Below are 19,042 nucleotides of genomic sequence, written 5' to 3' on the forward strand. Positions count from 1 at the left end.
GTACAACTTCCAAAGGCAAAGCCTGGGGGAAAGGAAAGTATCCTGGAAAGAAAGATGCCATTCGCCAGATAGACAGTGACGATGATGATACCCAGGAGGAACAGAGTTGTTACCAATTTACGTTGAATGAAGTACATCATGAGAAGGTCCCAGTGATCATTGGTGAAGTGACAGTACAGGTCATTGTAGACTCAGGCAGTGACAGTAATGTGATTGATCGACATTTATGGGAGAAGTTGAAAAGGAAAAAGATCATCTGTACCTCAAAGAAGTGTTCCAAGAAACTGTATCCATACACAGCAACCAAGCCATTGCAGACCATTGGATGTTTTACTGCAACTGTTGAAGCTGGAGATAAGTACACCGAAGCAGAGTTTATGGTCATAGAAGAGAGGGGAGAACCATTGCTGAGTAGAAGCACAGCGCAAGACCTGGCAATACTTCATATTGGAGCTTGTGTCAATTCAATTCAGTCATACGAGGATATGAAGCAAGAATTCCCCGCAGTCTTCCAAGGAGTAGGAAAGCTGAAAGGTCGACAATTGAAGCTAGCGGTAGACGAAATGGTCAAACCCAAGGCACAACCAATGCGCCGAACTCCGTTTGGACTTCGTGGGAAAGTCGAAGCCAAAATTAAAGAATTGATCGAACAAGACATTATTGAACCGGTGGAACATTCGACACAATGGGTCAGTCCCGTAGTGATTGTGCCCAAACCAAAGGGTGACATAAGATTATGTGTTGACATGAGAATGGCCAATGAAGCTATAATTAGAGAACAACACCCTATACCAACAGTGGAGGAAATACTTCAAGAACTAACTACCAGCAAGGTATTCTCAAAAATTGATCTGAAATGGGGCTATCATCAATTAGAGCTGGATCCAGGTTCCCGAGATGTAACTACATTTGTGACTCACTGTGGATTGTATCGTTACAAGAGACTATCATTTGGAATTAATGCAGCTTCGGATATCTACCAGTATGAAATCCATCGAGTGATTCAAGGCATTCCTGGAGTTGCCAACATTTCTGACGACATCATAGTCCATGCACCAACGAAGGAAGAGCATGACAAACGGTTGAGGCGTGTACTATCTCGACTACAGGAGGCAGGCCTTACCGTGAATAGAAGCAAGTGCCAGTTCGGTGTGTCAGAAATGGACTTCATGGGACACAGACTTACACGGGAAGGACTGAACCCTGCAGAGGCCAAGGTGAAAGCTATTGCAGAGGCACGTGCACCTCAGAATGCAACAGAGGTGAGGAGTTTCCTGGGATTGGTCAATTTTTGTGCAAAGTTCATTCCTAATTTCGCTACAGTGGCAGAACCACTAAGGAAACTAACCAGGAAAGGTGTACCATTTCATTTTGGATCTGAGCAGAAGAAAGCGTTCACAGCACTGAAGCAAAGCCTGACAGATGCAAAAACTCTTGGATATTACGATCCGGCGGCATCAACCAAAGTCATAGCGGATGCCAGCCCGGTTGGTTTAGGAGCCGTGTTGGTCCAGATGCATGATGGAGGACCAAGAATCATTGCCTATGCCAGCAGATCATTATCAGATGTGGAAAGAAGATACTCTCAGACAGAGAAAGAAGCACTCGGACTTGTATGGGCCTTTGAGAGGTTCCATGCATATTTATATGGCATTGAATTTGAACTCATCACAGATCATAAGCCATTAGAGGTGATCTATGCACCTAGATCCAAACCATGTGCCAGAATAGAAGGATGGGTACTCAGACTACAACCCTACAAATATAAAGTAATCCACATTGCAGGGAAAGCAAACATTGCAGATCCGCTGTCCAGATTGGTGAAGGATGGTGGTCCACAATCCAAGTCAGAATTGGGAACAGAAACAGAGAGCTTTGTACGCTTCGTAGCTATTCAGTCGACACCGAAAGCTGTGACTACGAAGGAAGTCGAGAGAGAATCCAAACGTGATCCAGAACTCATGGAAGTAAGAGAATGCATACAGAGTGGACAATGGGACAAGTGTACTCACAAGGCTTACATTCCCATTAGAGACGAACTTTGTTGCATCGGACAGTGTGTATTGAGAGGTTGCAGATTGGTGATACCGCAAAGATTGAGACCGAAGATCGTATCCTTAGCGCATGAAGGACACCTAGGTATTGTTGGTACCAAGCAAAACCTCAGGACCAAGGTATGGTGGCCAAGTAGTGATAAAGACGCAGAGAAATGTATCAGGTGTAAAAAGGTACCAGTCCAGAGATACATCGAGCGAAGAGGTTGAAAGGCCAATACGAGATGCTGAAACTGAGAGACCTGATGATGTTCCAGAGGCAGTTACCAGCACTCCTGATGAAGTGACTAGAGCACCAGAAACACTCGAAGCCGTGGCGAGCAGTATTTCCGACGCTGAGAGTGAACAACCGAGAAGCGACGACAATATCGCAGGCAGGCCGAAATGAAACCGGAAACCGCCCAAACGATACGAAGACTTTGTGCCATAGTTTTAATAAGAACTTTGGGACAGTATTTTAATCTTATATCATAAAGTGCATGTATGAGTGCTGTAGGAAGTAAATTTTATGTAGTTGAGTTATAGTATTACCATTAGTTACGATGTTTATATGTTTCCGAGGGATATTGGTAAGTGAAGGTAAAGTTTATTTCTGATTAAAGGAGGGATGTCATGATAATGAATATGTATGAGATGTACCGGAAGTCACGTGGTATGGGAGAGAGATAAGATCACAAGCAGGAGAACAAAGGAAACGGGAAAATAAAAAGACACTGAGAAGTTTACCTGATAAAACTTGTGTTTAATGTTTTATTAACTTCACATTTCGGGCCACAAATGTGACAGTGCTGTCTTAAGAAAACAGCCTCTCAAGGATGCCCACCACCCAGGCCATGCCCTCTTCACTCGGAGTGGTGTGGGGGGGGGGAGAAGATGCTGGAGCCTGAAGACGTGCACTCATCAGGCTCAAGGACAGCTTCTTCCCCACAGACATCAGATTCCTGAATGAACAGAGAACCACTTACTTTGTCTTTTTCTTGCACTATTTTAATTTATTTTGTAATGTGGTTTACATCCTTACACTGTGATGCTGCCACAAAACAATGTATTTCATGACATTCATGAAAATAACTTCTGATTCTGGCAGTAAGATGTGTGGTTTAAGAAGATGGTGATTGTAACTGAGCTATACTTTCCTGAAAAAACATCAGCAGTTCTGCAGGAAACAGAGGTGCTGAAGGAACTCGGTTGGTCAGGCAGCACCCAGAGAACTAGGCAGCCAACGTTTTGTGTCGGGGCCCTAAATTGATAATGGGACTGCCCCCTTCTGTTAGGTCTGCTTTGTTCATGAATGAGTGAGACAAACACCAGACTGAGTCGAAATCAGGGTTCTTTGTTCTTTATTACCGGATTGTAACACTTGCGACTAACAAAGTTAGTCGGAGAATGCATTCTGCCGTTATCAGCAAAATGGTGATTTTTTATACCCTTGGATACATGCTTAGAACATCATCATATCATTACTTGTCCAATGACTAAAACTGTTGCTATCCTTTCCCTGCTAGCTTCCTGCCTCTCAATCCATCAATGTCTCTCTTATCTTGTAAGTACAAGGATGCATTCACATCTTGTTACAGCCCTGTACAGGGTAACTCCTTACACATTCCCATCTCATGATGTTTTACCTTACACTTCTGAGTCCATAAGTTTGTTTTGTATTTTGTATTTGTAGTTTGTTTTGTATTTTAGCCTCACTTGGTCACCAGTGTAGAGTCCTGGTAGGTTTTTTGTTCCTCTGTCAAAGTAATACTTTAGCTTTTCTTTCTGTTGTTTTTTGAACTTCCTCACATTATCCCCCTCTATTGTTTTTAGGAGGTTCTCCTGAATGGGTAGGTTTGATCTTAGCCTACGTCCCATAAGGAGTTGTGCTGGTGACATACCACACTTGAGCGGCATTGTGCGGTATACCAGCATGCTGTGGTAGAAGTCCGTTCCACTGCCTTTTGCCTTACTCATCAGTCTTTTCACTGACTGTACTGATTTTTCCACTAGACCATTGGACTGTGGAAAATGAGGACTTGACATGGCGTGTTCAAAGTTCCACTCTTTGACAAACTGTTGGAACTTTAAATTGCAAAACTGGGGTCCATTGTCTGTGAAGACCTCGCTTGCCATGCCATGTCTGGAGAATATGGCTTTCATACCTGTTATTATGGCATCTGCAGTGGTGGTGTTCAGTTTACACACCTCTGGATAAAGGGAGTAATAGTCTGTGACTACAAGATAATCTTTCCCTTGACATTTGAATAGGCCAGTACCTACCTTCTGGTAAGGTCTGTGTGGTGTTGGGTGTGGCTTTAGTGGTTCTGCAGGATTACGTGCTTGATATTTCTGGCATATTGTACAGTTTGACACTTCATTTGTTATATCATTGTTGATTCTTGGTCAGTACATCATCTCTTGTGCTCTTTTCTTACATTTTTCGATTCTGAGATGTCCTCCGTGGATCCTTTTTAGCATCTCTTTTCTCAGACTCTTTGGGATAAGGATTTTACTTCCTTTGTAGATGATGTCTTCAACCACTGATAGTTCCGCCCTGCAGTTCCAGTACTTTGTAATGTCAGGTGAGTCCTGCTTCATGTTGGGCCATCCATCCAAGATGTTTTTTCTCAGTTGTCTCAGACTTTGAGCTCCACTTTTGCATCTGATATGGGCAGTGGACTTGTGATCATGTCCACGAAGGCATTCACGTCTTCATCCATTTTGGTGTTTGTGGGCTTTCTCGTGTCAACAGCTCTAGACAATGTGCTTACCCGGAGTGTATGCCACATTCAGTGTATGACGTTGGAGCCTAATCAACATTCTTTGTATTCTATATGGACATTCATTTAATGGCTTTTGGAACAATGCAATCAAGGGCTTATGGTCAGTCTCTATACTGATTGCTTGTCCTGACACAAACTGATGAAATCTTTCACAGGCGTATGTGATGCTGAGCAGCTCCTTTCCAATTTGAGCGTATCGCATCTCCGCGTCTGTCATTGAGTGTGATGCATACACAATGGGTTGCCAGTCATCCTATTTTTGCATTAGAACTGCACCAAGCCACTATGTGATGCTCTGATGATATCTTGATGGGTCTCGCTGGGTCATAAAATCTCAGAACTGGTTCCTCTGTGAGGAATTTCTTTAGTTCGCTCCACGACTTTTAATGTTCATGATTCCACTCCCATTCAATGTTCTTTTCTGTTAGTCTTCTCAGTGGGGCCATCTTTTCTGAGAGGTTGGATATGAATTTATCCATATCGTTGATCATTCCATTAAGCCTCTGAATGTCCTTTTTGCATTGTGGCCTTGGCATGTTCCCAATGGTGGACACCTTTCTGGGATCTGGTTTGATGCCCTCACTGCCAATAATATCTTCTACAAATGTTAGTTCTGTCACCCCGAGCTGGCATTTCTCTCTATTCAGCTTGAGGTTTGTTTTCCTTGTTGCTTTCAGCATTTTCCTTAGTCTCTCATCATGCTCCATTCTCGTGGTTCTCCACACTATGATGTCATCCATTGAGGTATCAACTCCATCCAGGTGCTCATAGACCATATGGATAGTTTTGTGACACACTTCAGAAGCTGAGGCCATTCTGAATTGTCACCTTAGTAATCTGTATCTGCCAAATAATCTGTATCTGCCAAATGGACTATTGAACGTGCACAGTCTTGAACTTGATTCATCCAATTTCAACTGCCAAAATCCTGATGATGCATCTAACTTGCTGAAAAATGTTGCGTTTGCAAACTGTGACATGATTTCTTCACACGTCTGAAGCTTAGTGTTCTCTCTTTATTGCTCTGTTTAGATCTCATGGATCCAAGCAAATTCTAAGCTTTCCATTCTTTTTGTCCAGAGTGAGTGAACTCACCCACTCTGTTGTCTCTTCTATCTTCCGAATCATGTTCAGGCTTTCCATCCTGTCCAACTCTGCTTTTTGTTGCTTTTGAAGCGCAAATGGAACTTTTCTGCATGGATGTATTATCGATGCTTATCACATATTTATCCACTCTGATCGTGTGTTCTCCTGGAAGCCAGCCTACACCCTGAAATAGGTCATTATACACTTTCATGAGTTCATCATAGACTGTCTCTCCTTCGCTTTGCACAACGAGGACTCTTTTTGCCAGGTTCAGTTTTTCATAGGCTGCTAAACCTAGTATGGCCTGCACATCCTTTGGTACCACGATGAATGCTAGCATGTGCTCTTTGTCCTCATGTTTCACTTTGACCACGCATTCTCCTTGCACTGATATATTGGTACTTGAATATCCTGTCACCTTCACTTTTGTTCCATACATCTTTGGTTTGGGTCTAATTGTCTTAAAGTCATTCTCTGATATCATATTAATTTGTGTTCTAGTATCCAATTTAACTGAAATGTGTATGTCATTCACTTTTAATCTCAACATCCATTCTTTGTTTTCTTTCTTGTTTTCGGACACAACATCGACATAGAATTCCTCTATCTCCCTTTCATCTACTGCATGAATCTTGCTTTGTGGCACTTGGTTCCTACAGCAACGGGCATAATGGTTGCTTTTGTTGCACATATAACATGTTTTACCATATGCTGGACACTTTTTTGGTAGGTGTTGTGTACCACATCGATGACATGGCTTTCGATTGTCCCTTTCATTTTTGTTTGCTGGCCATGCCTCTCTTTCCACTTTGGCATTCTTATTGTTTAATGGTTTATGTTTGTTCTTGCTCACTGCATCCACGTTGCAGCTAGTTTCACTGAACAGCTCTTTTGCCTGCAATTTTATAGTTCCTGCAGCTCTACAGAGTGCTATGGCTTTTTCCAGGTCTAGATTTTGCTCTCTTATCAGCTTTTCCCTTAAACTATTATCTGGAATACCACACACAAGTCTGTCTTTTATCAGCGAGTCAGTCAGTCCACCAAATTCACATGTTTTGCCTCTGTTTCTCAATTCAATCATATACTCACTGATCAATACTTTCTTCTGTTTTCTGTACACGTGAAAAATCTGTGCACCTCAAATGTCATATTACATTTAGGTATGTAGTATGCCTCATACTGTTCCATTATTTTTTTGCAGTTTCATTTTGTCTCCTTCAGCAACAAATGTGAAGTTATTATACACTTCTAGCCCTTCATCACCCACGACATATAAGAAAACTGATGCTTACACTTTATCACTTTTCTTGTCAGCTGTGACTGCCACTAAATACAATCCAAAATGCTGTTTAAATCTGTTCCAATTTTCAGTCAAATTACCTGTCAGCTGAAGTTTCACTGGTGGGTGTAATCCTTCCATTTTTCACTGTGTTAGCTTATCTTCACTGATCAGTTGTTTTAACCTTTTAAATTATTCCTTCTAATTTCCTTCATCTCACCTCTGGAACCATGTTTCACCTTGTTTTTGTGTGTGAGAGTTCATAGACAACAAATGGATGAAGGAAAAGTTTCTTTTCTTTAAAGTTGTTGTAAACATTACCATGAGGAATGCCATGAGGCTACAAGCCTCCATTACAGATCTGCAGTCTATGTGTGTATGTCAACCCCCTGCTGGCAGCCAAGTCTAATCAAACAGTAAGGCATTGCTAGTTGATTTGCAACCATGATCACTATGATTGCATACTGTTTGTGAATTTCCCAAAATTTTTAAGTACACAAACATTGCTGCTATATATTTTGCTTACATAGCATTGTTTAATGCTGGTATATGTTTTTTTTTGGCATGATGATGTGTAATCTGTTAATGTCATGCATTTAAATTTTTGTGATTGGTATATAGACCATATTTACAGAAAAATTGTGCTGTTTTAAACTTTATGAAGAATTTTTATACATGAAGTTCGTAGCAGGAAAACTTGTTCCTATCCATGGTAGTAATTATACACTGACATGTGATCTAGTTTTGGAGTAGATACAATGAATGCTCCACACTATTTTTATACAAAAAAAATGGTGTCAAAATTGTAGCATGCCCCATTTATATTCTTTGGAATACCAATGTGCTACACCTTCACCTAAATTAGAAAATGTATTCAAATAAAATTTTACAAGATTTGCCAACGTGCATTTGATTTCTGATGAATTAGTTGGAGTCCAAACTGGCTGTAACACTGCCATTGATGATTATTGCCTTTAAATTCTAGACCTCTTTCCCTGAATCTCTCTACGTCCTTTAATAACAAGCCTGAAAACCACCGTTTTTTTTTTCAAGCTTGTATACGGCACAAAGCTGTTGGTTAACTTTAAAAGAAGCAAGTGTAATCCTTGTAGAGAAAAAGACATTTGGACAAATACAAAAGGATTGTAGACTCGTGGTATAACCAACTTTCAAGAGCAAGCTTTCATGTTTGCAATCTTTCAAAATTCTTTTAGATGGTGAATATAACTCTTTTAAAATCGGAGTAAGGAGTAGCCTGGAAATAGGGCACTTTGTCCTGCTTCACTTTTTTCTTTGGCTTGGCTTCGCGGACGAAGATTTATGGAGGGGGTAAATGTCCACGTCAGCTGCAGGCTCGTTTGTGGCTGACAAGTCCGATGCGGGACAGGCAGACACGGTTGCAGCGGTTGCAGGGGAAAATTGGTTGGTTGGGGTTGGGTGTTGGGTTTTTCCTCCTTTGCCTTTTGTCAGTGAGGTGGGCTCTGCGGTCTTCTTCAAAGGAGGTTGCAGGCGCCAAGATGCACGGTTTGAGGCGATATCAGCCCACTGGCTGGTCAATGTGGCAGGCACCAAGAGATTTCTTTAGGCAGTCCTTGTACCTTTTCTTTGGTGCACCTCTGTCACGGTGGCCAGTGGCACTTTAGCAAACTGTTAACTGTACAATTGGGCTTGGGTGTGATCACAACATTTTCAACTTGAATAATTTCCTCTATCGTCCACCCCCATCAACAGGAAAAAAAAATCTTAGAATGTAAAACAGAATGCCAGACTTCCACAGAGTCCATTCATTTCTTACTTGTGATGTACATAAATGATACAGACTGACAGAATGAAGAAACCTTCATTGAAATCAGGGGAAAACGAAAATTAAATTGAGACATATTGCACGGTAATGGACCCTTTAGGCCCACAGATCTGTGCTGCCCAATTAACCTGCACCCCCTCCCCAGTACACTTTTGGACAATGGGAGGAAACCAGAGCCTCTGGGAAAACCCACACAAACATGGGGAGAATGTCCAAACCCCTTCCAGACAGCATGGGATTCGAAGCCCAGTCCCACTCACTGGCGCTGTGACAGTTTGCACTAACCATGCCGTTAGGTTTGTTATGAAATAGGTGATCTTAAAAAAAATCCTGATAGGATGAGCACATTCATCATTTGCTTATATTTTAAGGAATTAATTGTGTGCAAAACATTTAGCACTGGGTGTAACTTAACCAAGCTATAAAATTATTTGTCTGTCCCAGAGGTGGTGTTTTGTTTCCTGAGTTAGCCAACCAAGTTCTGTACAAGCAATGCGGAAAATATAAATGCAATGAATCTTGTTTTAAGAACGTCCTGCTTCGATTATCTCTCCCTAATTTAGTGAAGTAAATGTCAAGTGTTTTTCTATAGCATGTTTCAAATTTGTTTGCTTAACTTTGAACTTCTGTGCTTTATTTTAAATTCTAGGACTCTTAACTTTATTTTTCCACATTAGATAGCCATAGTTGCTGCATTTTGCATCAAGTATTGTGCAACATTGTCTGACTGAATTAATGCAACCTAGATTGTATACCTAAAATGGATGAGAGCGGGGGGTGGGGGGGTGGCTTGGGAGAAGGGGGGGGGGGGGGAGAAAAAGTCACTGTAAATGTGTGAAAAAGAAAAAGTGTATATCATGGCTATTGTGATTTATGGTGTGAAAAATAAAAAATTTAAAAAAAAAGTATTGTGGTCAGTTGTCACAATAATTTGCCTGAAGCATTGAGGTTGCCTTTTGTTTCAAAATTAATGTTGTATTACTTTATTTTGGATTAATAACAGTGCATTTGCATCATTAATTCTGTACTGGGAGCCTTCGTATGTTGATTTAATAATAAACTCTAATAAACTGTGTGAATTGTTCCCAAGTACTGATGACTGTTTTCTGCATACAGCCACTTTGGCACATGGTGTGTATGCAGTGTTCTGAGGTTAGAAATGCGTGTTTACACCACAAACTCCTGTACGCTGAAGAATTGCTGTTTTAGCCTAACTTTACAAATGTGTTCACAAGCTAAAATCAAGGCTGCAGGCATACTTTCTTTTGGATAAGTACAGTAATTGTGAAATGATTTTCAATGTCATTTGTATGTGGTTCCATGTAAATTCTTTTGGTATTAGCTGATGAGTGGATCAGATAACAAAAAAAATCCGCTTTGTTAAGTGAATTTTCTTGCTCAAAGTTGAAATGCCTTTTGGGTTACTAAGACTTTCTATGTACAAAACCTTGGGTGCAGCTTTTTCCTTTCATAAGTGAATCACAGCTCACATTATGACTGAATTTTGTTGAAACTCAAACTAACGAAGTTCACCATTCTCTGATTCTTGGCACCACCTACAATCTTCCCGTCTGTCCGTGGGAGTTGGATTACATTGCATGGAATCTTCAGTCACAAGGATCTGAAGTCATCTTTCTGAGTCCTGTTAATGAGTGGTAATCAACAAAGTGAAGTTGAATATTTTAAATGTTGTGTGATACGACCACCAGCAGGGGGCAATCTCTGTACCTGCAGGAAGACCACCTAAGGGGCTGACTCCACCTGGCTGGCTGTCAATCAGCGACCTGAATACAGACCTGAGCTGGCCCCTCCTGAGCCAGTCACACGGGGAACCACCAAGGCATGAACTAGTGTTTGGACTTTTACTGGAATAAAGTCTGTTGTACAGTCTTTCGAGTTTTGTGCTTGCTCGCTGCTACCTCACTGCACCACAAATGTATATTGCAATACAGAAGAAATGCAATGTTCCAATCATACTACACCTATTTTGGTCACTAGCAGGTTCTATATTTGTAATAGTGGTTCCCAAAGGGTAAGTTTGGCATAAGTGAAACTTATAGCAATCTTCATGTCAATCTGTCAGATTATCCGACTGTCACACCTGTCTTTTATTATGTACAAAGAGGAAAGGGTGCTGGTTTTGTATTGGATTAGCTGCTGGTTGGGCAGGACTTGTCTTTTAAGAAGTATCGCAGTAGTATCAGTGCAAAACAGTCATCAAGGTATAGGAGAGGCATTCGGACACTGTAGAAAGTGCACAGAGGGGTAGCAAGTCAGGAGACCTTGAGTCTTAGAGAAAACATTGAGGCCTAGACTTGAAAGGAAACAACTAAAAGCGAATCAAAGATTCAAACTTTAAATTTCAAACTTCTTGGCATTAATTAAAATGTAAACGCAGATGAAAATGCACAGGCATGTAGAGCAAGGCATTTCTACTCTGTCAAAAACCTGCAAAGTGTTGGAAAAAGTAATGGATGCTGTGGTGGGCAAGTTTAGTTCTGAGCAGAAGGGTATGTAGAAAGATGTGGCAGGGATGGTTTAGTAACTGGATGATGGGAAGTTGGACGTGGTAGAATAATAAATTTCAACAAGAATGGAATGAATAGAAATGAGAGCATAAAAATATCCAATCTTTCATTCAGCAGTGAGAAATTTGGAGCCAGAACCCAGATCCAGATATTTACCCCTATTCTTCAATAGACCTGAGCCAAAGTATGGTTAAATTTTAGAGCTCCTGCTGCCCCTTTGCCCATCAATTGGAAGTTCCAGATTGCCCTGTGACATTGCCCTTTATCCTCTATTCAAGGCTAGTGATGCGTGTTTGCCAACAGCTAGCAGGGTTTATTTGGAGACCTAAACCCCCAAATCCTTAAGGGAAAAGATATTAGAAACCAGGCCAATTTGCCAGCCTTTGCCCTCTTGATGCAAAATTAAATGAAAGCTGTTTGCTGAAATGGCCTGATATTTCTCCAAGGATGTCATATTTTTCATTATTGATTTAGGTACAGGTACTTGTCGTTTTATGCAAGATCCTCGGGTCTGGACAATTCTTGGTATTCGGATTATTCTGGATTATGGAATTAAAATGGCGGCAGTACAGATTCGTGCAAAACAAAGGCAAACGGAACTGGATAGGTGGAGGTTGTGGCGGAGTTGAACAGGGTGGTTGGGGGGGGGGGGTGTTGCAGCAGCACTGGACAGAGGGGTTGCAGCGGCTCTTTCCCTGCCTGCCCGAGCTGGCCTGTCTCGCTCTCTCTTCGTTTTCTGACCCTCTCTACCCGCTCGCCACCCAAGTCGTGCCGCCCAAGCTGTTTTCTCTCCTTGCTTTCTCTTGAACACCTGAAAATATATACATGCTGTGAAAAAATGTTGGGTTTTCGAAATCATGGATAATCACGGAATCACCTGTATTTCCTTTCCATTCAATTCTGATTTGATGTTGCTTTGTTTTCAGCTAATGAACAAAATATAATATTTAAAAGCTGGGTAGGGTAAGTGACAAGGAAGTTGTGATACTTGATCCACTTGGTGTTAAGGCACCTGCCCCAACAATGGAAAAGCTCTATTTCATCGTACATCAGGAGTCTGAGGGGAGTAGAATGTGGGCAATTACTTTGTTACGAGTCCAGAGGACCCCAAGACCCAGGAACAATAGATGTTCACCAAGAAAAATGGTTACTTAAAAAGTTCGTTTTTAATGATCTTTAAACATTAAAACAGGATCATACTTAATCTTATCACTATTAACTAACCTCACTTAACCCCCTACTAATTCTAAGCGCGTTTATGTAATGTGTGTGTAAGTTCAGAAAAGTTCTTTGGTTCACAGTCTAATCTCACTTCCCATTCTTCCGAGTTCACTGATTGCAGGCTATTCTTGTACTGTGCATAGATTTTAACATTTATAAAGTTCACCAGGCTTTGGTGCTTGAAAGGCAAATGGTTACCACTCAGGAAGGTTCTTACCGGTTTTCAGAGAGCGATTTGTGGTACCCTGGACACCAACAACCGATTCCCTTTGAATCAGCCACTTCAGTGTCTTGCTGACAAAACTTGCCCCCTCAGGGTTCTCCAGATGATAACCTCTTTCTTTCAGGTCACCATAGAGTTCTTTCTTGTTTCCCTTATTTCAAATGAAACATTAGAAAGCCGATCCTCTCCTCTTGTATGAACCACAAGGGCTTTGACCAGGCTGAAATAAGAACTCACAAAATGGGGTTTTCCACAAACTTGCCAGCATGTCAGTCCCAGCTGTTGCTGCAGAACTGATCTCTCTCTCCCTCTCTTGCTCTCTGAGAAAAAAACCTGTTTGACTCTCTCTGCTTGCAAAACCACATGACCCTCTTAGAACAGTAAGCTGCTCTCCAGACAGCCTGTGGCTTCAAATTACTCCTCTGATCACTTTATCTGTTGCTTTTCAAAATAACAATCCTTTAGTGAAGTCTCTTGGGCACTCCCCAAAGTTTTGCAAAAGCTTCCAGGAGCTGCCCTGTCTGGCTTGAGCAGAGTTCCAGTACTTTAAATGAGATCTGTTTTCAAGTGTTTGTATGTAACCTACATTAAAAAAAACCTGTCACAATTTATTTCCCAAAAAAATATCTATATACAATATAAGCACAACATAATATGTCGCAACTTCGTAATAAATGAGAAATAAGATTTAAAAAAAAGAGGTGACATGGACCAATGGTGTTTTCCTGTCCAAATATTTATACTCTCTATCCTGAGAAAGGAAAGAATTAAAATAACTATCTGGTTTTGAAAAATGAATATGAGTAAAATGGAAAAGGTATAATCCAGAGAGTAAAATAAAAACAAATTGAAAACACTACACCAAATGAGACATTAACTGTAAGACTGTGGTCGGTGTGCTGTGCAGCGAGCGAAAGAAAAAAACCCACACATAATCTGAGTGAGCTGAACCAACCAAATGACTTTACTGGATCTCCAAGAGTTTATTAGCATGACTCCCATGATCCTTTGTGGCCCCTCCACCCCACCGGGACCATTGTGACATTAGCCCAGTGTGAGCCTGACCATTGTGATGTCAGCCCAATGCGAGCCTAACCATTGTGGTGTCAGCACAGTGTGAGTCTGCACTTCCAAGACCCAGTTCACTTGCAGATCAGTGCAGCCCGTTACATGACCACCCCCCCTGACATAACCAGTGTTTGGAGGTGCCGAGTCTACAGTTTGTAAACAGTTCATATGTTTGGGAGGCCAACCTTTCTGCTGCAGGGCTGGTTACTGGTTGGTTGAGGTCAAGGTGAGCCAGTTTGAGGCCGTGGACCGTGAATGTTTCCTGCCTACCCCCAATGTCCAAAAGGCACATAGTCCTGTTATGTTGTAACACCTTGTATGGACCCTCGTATGGGCACTGAAGGGGCGTCCAGTGTGAACCTCTCTTTATGAAGACATATTTGCAGCGTGGTGTGAAATTGGGACAGGAACCAAGGTGCCCACCTTCTCGGGAAGTCATATTAGCAGCGCCCTAGATGTTTCCTCCTGGCTGTGAGTCGCTGGCACAGATTCTTCTGGGACTGTCAGAGGGGGCCCATAGACGAACTCAGCAGAGGACATGGCCAAATCCTCCTTCAGCGCTATGCGGATGCCAAGGAGCACCCAAGACAGCTCGTCCACCTAATCTGGTCCTTGGAGCCACACTATGAGGGCCATCTTCAAATGCCGATGGAACCTTTCCACCAGGCTATTTGTCTGTGGGTGGTAGGCCATGGTGTGATGTAACTGAGGAGGAGCTGTGCCAGCGCTGCCCATAGGCCAGATGTGAACTGTCCCCCCTGTCCGACGTGACATTGGAAGGAAGGCCAAAATGGGCTATCCAGTTGGCAATGAGGGCCCTGGCGCAGGATGTTGTGGAAGTGTCCAAGAGCAGGACAGCTTCTGGCCATCTAGTGAACCTGTCCACCATCGTGAACAGGTATGTGGCACCTCTGGAAACTGGCAGTGGCCCAACGATGATCATGTGGACATGGTCAAATCATCTGTGTGTCGGCGGTAAGGACCGAAGAGGGGCTTTCATGTACCTCTACACTTTGGATGTCTGACACTGCAGTCAAGTTCTGGCCCAATGGCTGGCCTGTTTACGTAGGCCATGCCAAGTGAATCTGTCTGGGACCAGTTGGGTTGTTGCCCAGATGGATGGGTGGGCCAACTCATGCAGCGCGTCGAAGATGTAGCGCCTCCACACAGCAGGAATCTTGGGCCTAGGCTGGCTGATGGACTCGTCAAAGAGAAGTATGGCTTCAGATGGCCCGAAACATACGTCTTCCAGCTGTAGCCCAGAGAATGCAGTGCGGTAGGCTGGTATCTTGCCATTATGTTGCTGCGAGCCCCATATGGTCAATTCCAGGGGACAGGGAGTACACAGCCAGGATGTACGTACAGGTCGTACAGCCATGAGGTTGTTCTTGTTGGAAATGTGCTTGATAGCCGTCATGTACTTTGAGTTGTAAGAGAGGTGATGCTGCTGCCATTCTGACCATGGGTCCAACACCTTGATGAAGGCAAAAGTGAGGGGCTTGTAATTGATAAAGTCCATGAAATCACGCCCTTCAAGGAAATAGCAGAAATGGCGTACAGTGAGGTAGAGGGTTAGCAACTCCCTGTCAAACGCACTATACTTCTGCTCTGGGGGTTGCAGGTGTCTGCTGAAGAAAGCAAGTGGTCTGCAATGTCCATCAATCAGCTGCTCCAGATGACACCAGGAGGCAGTGGGCTTTAAGGAAATCTGCGCCAAGTAGGAGCTGAGACATGTCAGCCAAAGTAAAGGTCCAGGTAAAACGGCAGGAGCCAAACTAGAGCAGGACGATCTGCACCCTCTGTGTGCATATGCTGCTATTGTTGGCGGCGGTGGGGGATGGTCTTGACTTCCCGGCACAGGTGTCTTGGTTTGAGGGGAGAAAGACGCTGATGTCCACCCCATGTCCATGAGGACATGTCACCCTGAGTGCCGGTCCCAAAGATAAAGGAGTCCGTCTTGGCTGCTGTTAGCCATCAGCAACAGCCTGGCCCAGCGTTTCCTGGATGGGAGCAAAGTGGGCAGCAGCAGTGGGCTCCAGAACCCCATTTCTGATGGTAGAAAAACCACCACTCCGAGTTTGAGTCTCCATCTGCTGCAGCTGTCACCGGCCTCCTCAGTGGAGTGGGAGAGAAAAGAGTCGCGGGCGTGATGCAGTAATTAGGTCAATGGACGCCCTGCCATTATTGCTTGGTGTACTACAAGACATCCACACGGGCTGCTAACCTGCTTGGGTTGATGAATTCATTGTCCGTGAGGAACAGCTGGATGTCTTCCGGCATCTGTTCAAGAAATATCTGCTCGACCAGTAAGCTGTGGCTGTCCATTAATGCCAGCATTTCTTTCATAAGGGCGGATGGCGTGCGGTTGCCAAGACTGTCCATGTGGAGTAGCCTTGCTGCTTGTTCAAGGCAGGAAAGGCCAAATGTGCAGATAAGGAGCACCTTAATTGCATCAGCGGCTGATGCAAGAAGTCGATGATTCATCCGGCAGTCTCCTGGTCGAGCGAATTGACCACATAGTAATATCTTTTGGAGTCTGTGTGATCTGCCTGGCCTGAAATTTGGCCTCAGTCTGTTCGAACCAGACTAGCGGCTGTGAGGTCCAACAGGTCGCAGGTTCAGCAAGACTGCATTTTGTGCACTTGTGTCTTTCGTCAGTGGGTCCAAAATGCCATTTTGAACCGTCGAGATCATCACTGTGGTCGTGTGCTGTACAGCGAACAGAAGAAAAAAAACAGACAGAAGCTGTGAGTGAGCTGAACCAACCAACTGACATTACTGCAACTCTCCGAGAGCTTATCCGCACGACTCCCATGATCCTTTGCGGGTCCCCACCCTGGGACCATTGTGACCTCAGCCCAATGCAAGCCTGCGCCTCCATGACCCGGTTTGCTTGCGGATCAGTGCAGCCTGCTACAAGGCAAGAATATTAAGAATTAAAATGTAAGCTTAAGAATGACATTGGGAAACAATTATTTTCACAAGATGTGATAATTATTTGCATTAGACTTTTGATTAAGCTGGAGGCAACAAACCATCTGGACTCATTGCAAAGTCTGCAGGATGCTGTGATGGTGGAACCATTGGTTTCTATGCAGGGATGATTAAATGAGCCAAATTACCTATCTCAGCTATGGCAGTTTTGTTTTTTTAAAAAAGTTTCATTACTCCATTTATCCAAAAATCGTGAGAATTACAAATTATTTGAATAAGCAAATGGACTGATAGTCCTTTGATAAATAATTACTGTGAAGCAATTTTTTTCCTCATTATGGTTGATGGTAATGCAATTTGATTTAGGACAGTTTTGCACTCTTCGTGACTTTTTAAAAAGCAAACTATTATGAGCCCAGAGGACCTCAAAACCCAGCAGCAATAGAAATTCACCAAGACAAATAGTTACTTAAACAAAATTTGCTTTTAATTATCTTTAAACATTAAACTTTAACTTATTATTATTAACAACCCCCTTCTAATTCTAAGCGCACATGTATGTAATGTGTATAAGTTTAGAAAAGTTCTTTAATTCACAGTCCAATCTCACTTCTCACTCTTCCAAGTTCACTGGTATCAGGCAATTCTTATACTGTGCATGGAATTCAATGTTTATGATTCTTCACCAGGCTCTGGTGCTTCAAGTTAAATGGTTACTGCTCAGGAAGGCTCTTGTTGGTTTCAGAAAGAGATTTGTTGCTTGTTGGACACACAAACTGATTTCCTCCGATCAGTCACTTCAGTGTCTTGCCGAAGAAACTTGCCCCATTGTGGGTTTTCCAAATGATAACCTCTTCTTCCAGGTCACCACAGAGAGTTCCTCTTGTTTTTCTTATTTCAGGAGAAACCTTCTAGCCAGCCATTTCCTCTTGTAAGGACTACAAGGGTTTTGAACAGGCTGAACTCAGAACTCACAACCTGTCTTCAAAATGGAGTTTTCAACAAGCCTGACAGCTTGCCATATGGCAGCTTCAATTGCCAGTGTAGAACTCAGTTTTCTCTCTCTCAGAGAAGCAATCCTGTTTTCTTTTCCTCTCTCTATACATGTAAAAACCAGAACCTCTCCCAAGGCTCCAAATCCAATCCTTGAAAGATCTTTATCAGCACTTGAGCCCAGACATTTCCATTTTCACCTGCTTTGGAAATTCTTTCCAAAGCAGTTCCATTGTCTCTGCAAAGTCACGGAACCTGAATGTCTGGCTTCAGCAAAGCTCTTGCATTTTAAATGAAATGTGAAGTGTAAGTATTTGTGAAGTGACCTACAATAACCCCCCACAATCTATTTCTTTTAAAGACATATAAAGTATAATATAACCCATAACAATACACTCTAGGACAGGCAACATCGTAAGATAGACTAAATGATGTGGGTTAGCGAGTCTTAATTGGTTTTTTAATCTTTTTTGTTTGGTGACACTTTTATTTTGGAGTATGGTGAGACACTACTTCAGTGGATGCACAGTTGATTCTCACTGTGCCTTTTGGATGCAATATCCTCAAACACCTCCCTTGCTTCTCCCCAACAACAATCTCTGTTGCTTCACACGAGTTTGATGCATTTGGATTTTCCAAGCTCCCTCTGCAATTGAGCATAGGTCAATCCCATCATGTTATTAGGACCTCAAGATTTTTAAGGTTATACTGAGGTTTTGGGTTCGTGAAATTTCAACTGGACTTTTCAAATTAATCTATAAATTGATTTAGATATAGCTAAAACTAATGCTTAGTTATATGAGATTACAAATGTCTGGAATATAGCAAGATCAGCACTGATGTTTGAACAGGGGTTATTTTGAACAGAGGTGAGAATGCAATATATAGACTGGAATAGGATTTTTTGGTAAAAGTGTTGGAGAAATTTGGATTTGGACATTCATTCATAAATTGAGTTAAAGTATTATACAACAAACACAAGGCCAAAGTTATCACTAAAGGGCAGATATGTTCAGCTTTCCCACTGACCAGATCTAGTAGACAGAGTTATCTTCTATTCCTTGCTCTACTTACATTGGCAATTGAA

At 42.4% G+C, this 19,042-nt stretch overlaps 1 protein-coding gene across 2 annotated transcripts in view; it reads left to right on the plus strand.

Annotated features, from left to right (window-relative positions):
* The window catches only part of arhgef3 (Rho guanine nucleotide exchange factor (GEF) 3), a 298,141-nt gene that overhangs the window by 54,570 nt on the left and 224,529 nt on the right, over nt 1–19,042 (plus strand). The window contains exon 1 of one of the 2 annotated variants that reach the window (XM_069939640.1): nt 14,117–16,971. The exons of the other annotated variant lie outside the window; for it this stretch is intronic. Coding sequence (XP_069795741.1) covers nt 16,970–16,971 — 2 coding nt within the window. The 5' untranslated portion in view covers nt 14,117–16,969. Of the gene's footprint in view, nt 1–14,116; nt 16,972–19,042 lie in introns of those variants that run through there. 2 annotated transcript variants of the gene reach the window in all.

The sequence above is a fragment of the Narcine bancroftii genome, chromosome 5, assembly GCF_036971445.1.
Source record: "Narcine bancroftii isolate sNarBan1 chromosome 5, sNarBan1.hap1, whole genome shotgun sequence".
NCBI lineage: Eukaryota > Metazoa > Chordata > Chondrichthyes > Torpediniformes > Narcinidae > Narcine > Narcine bancroftii.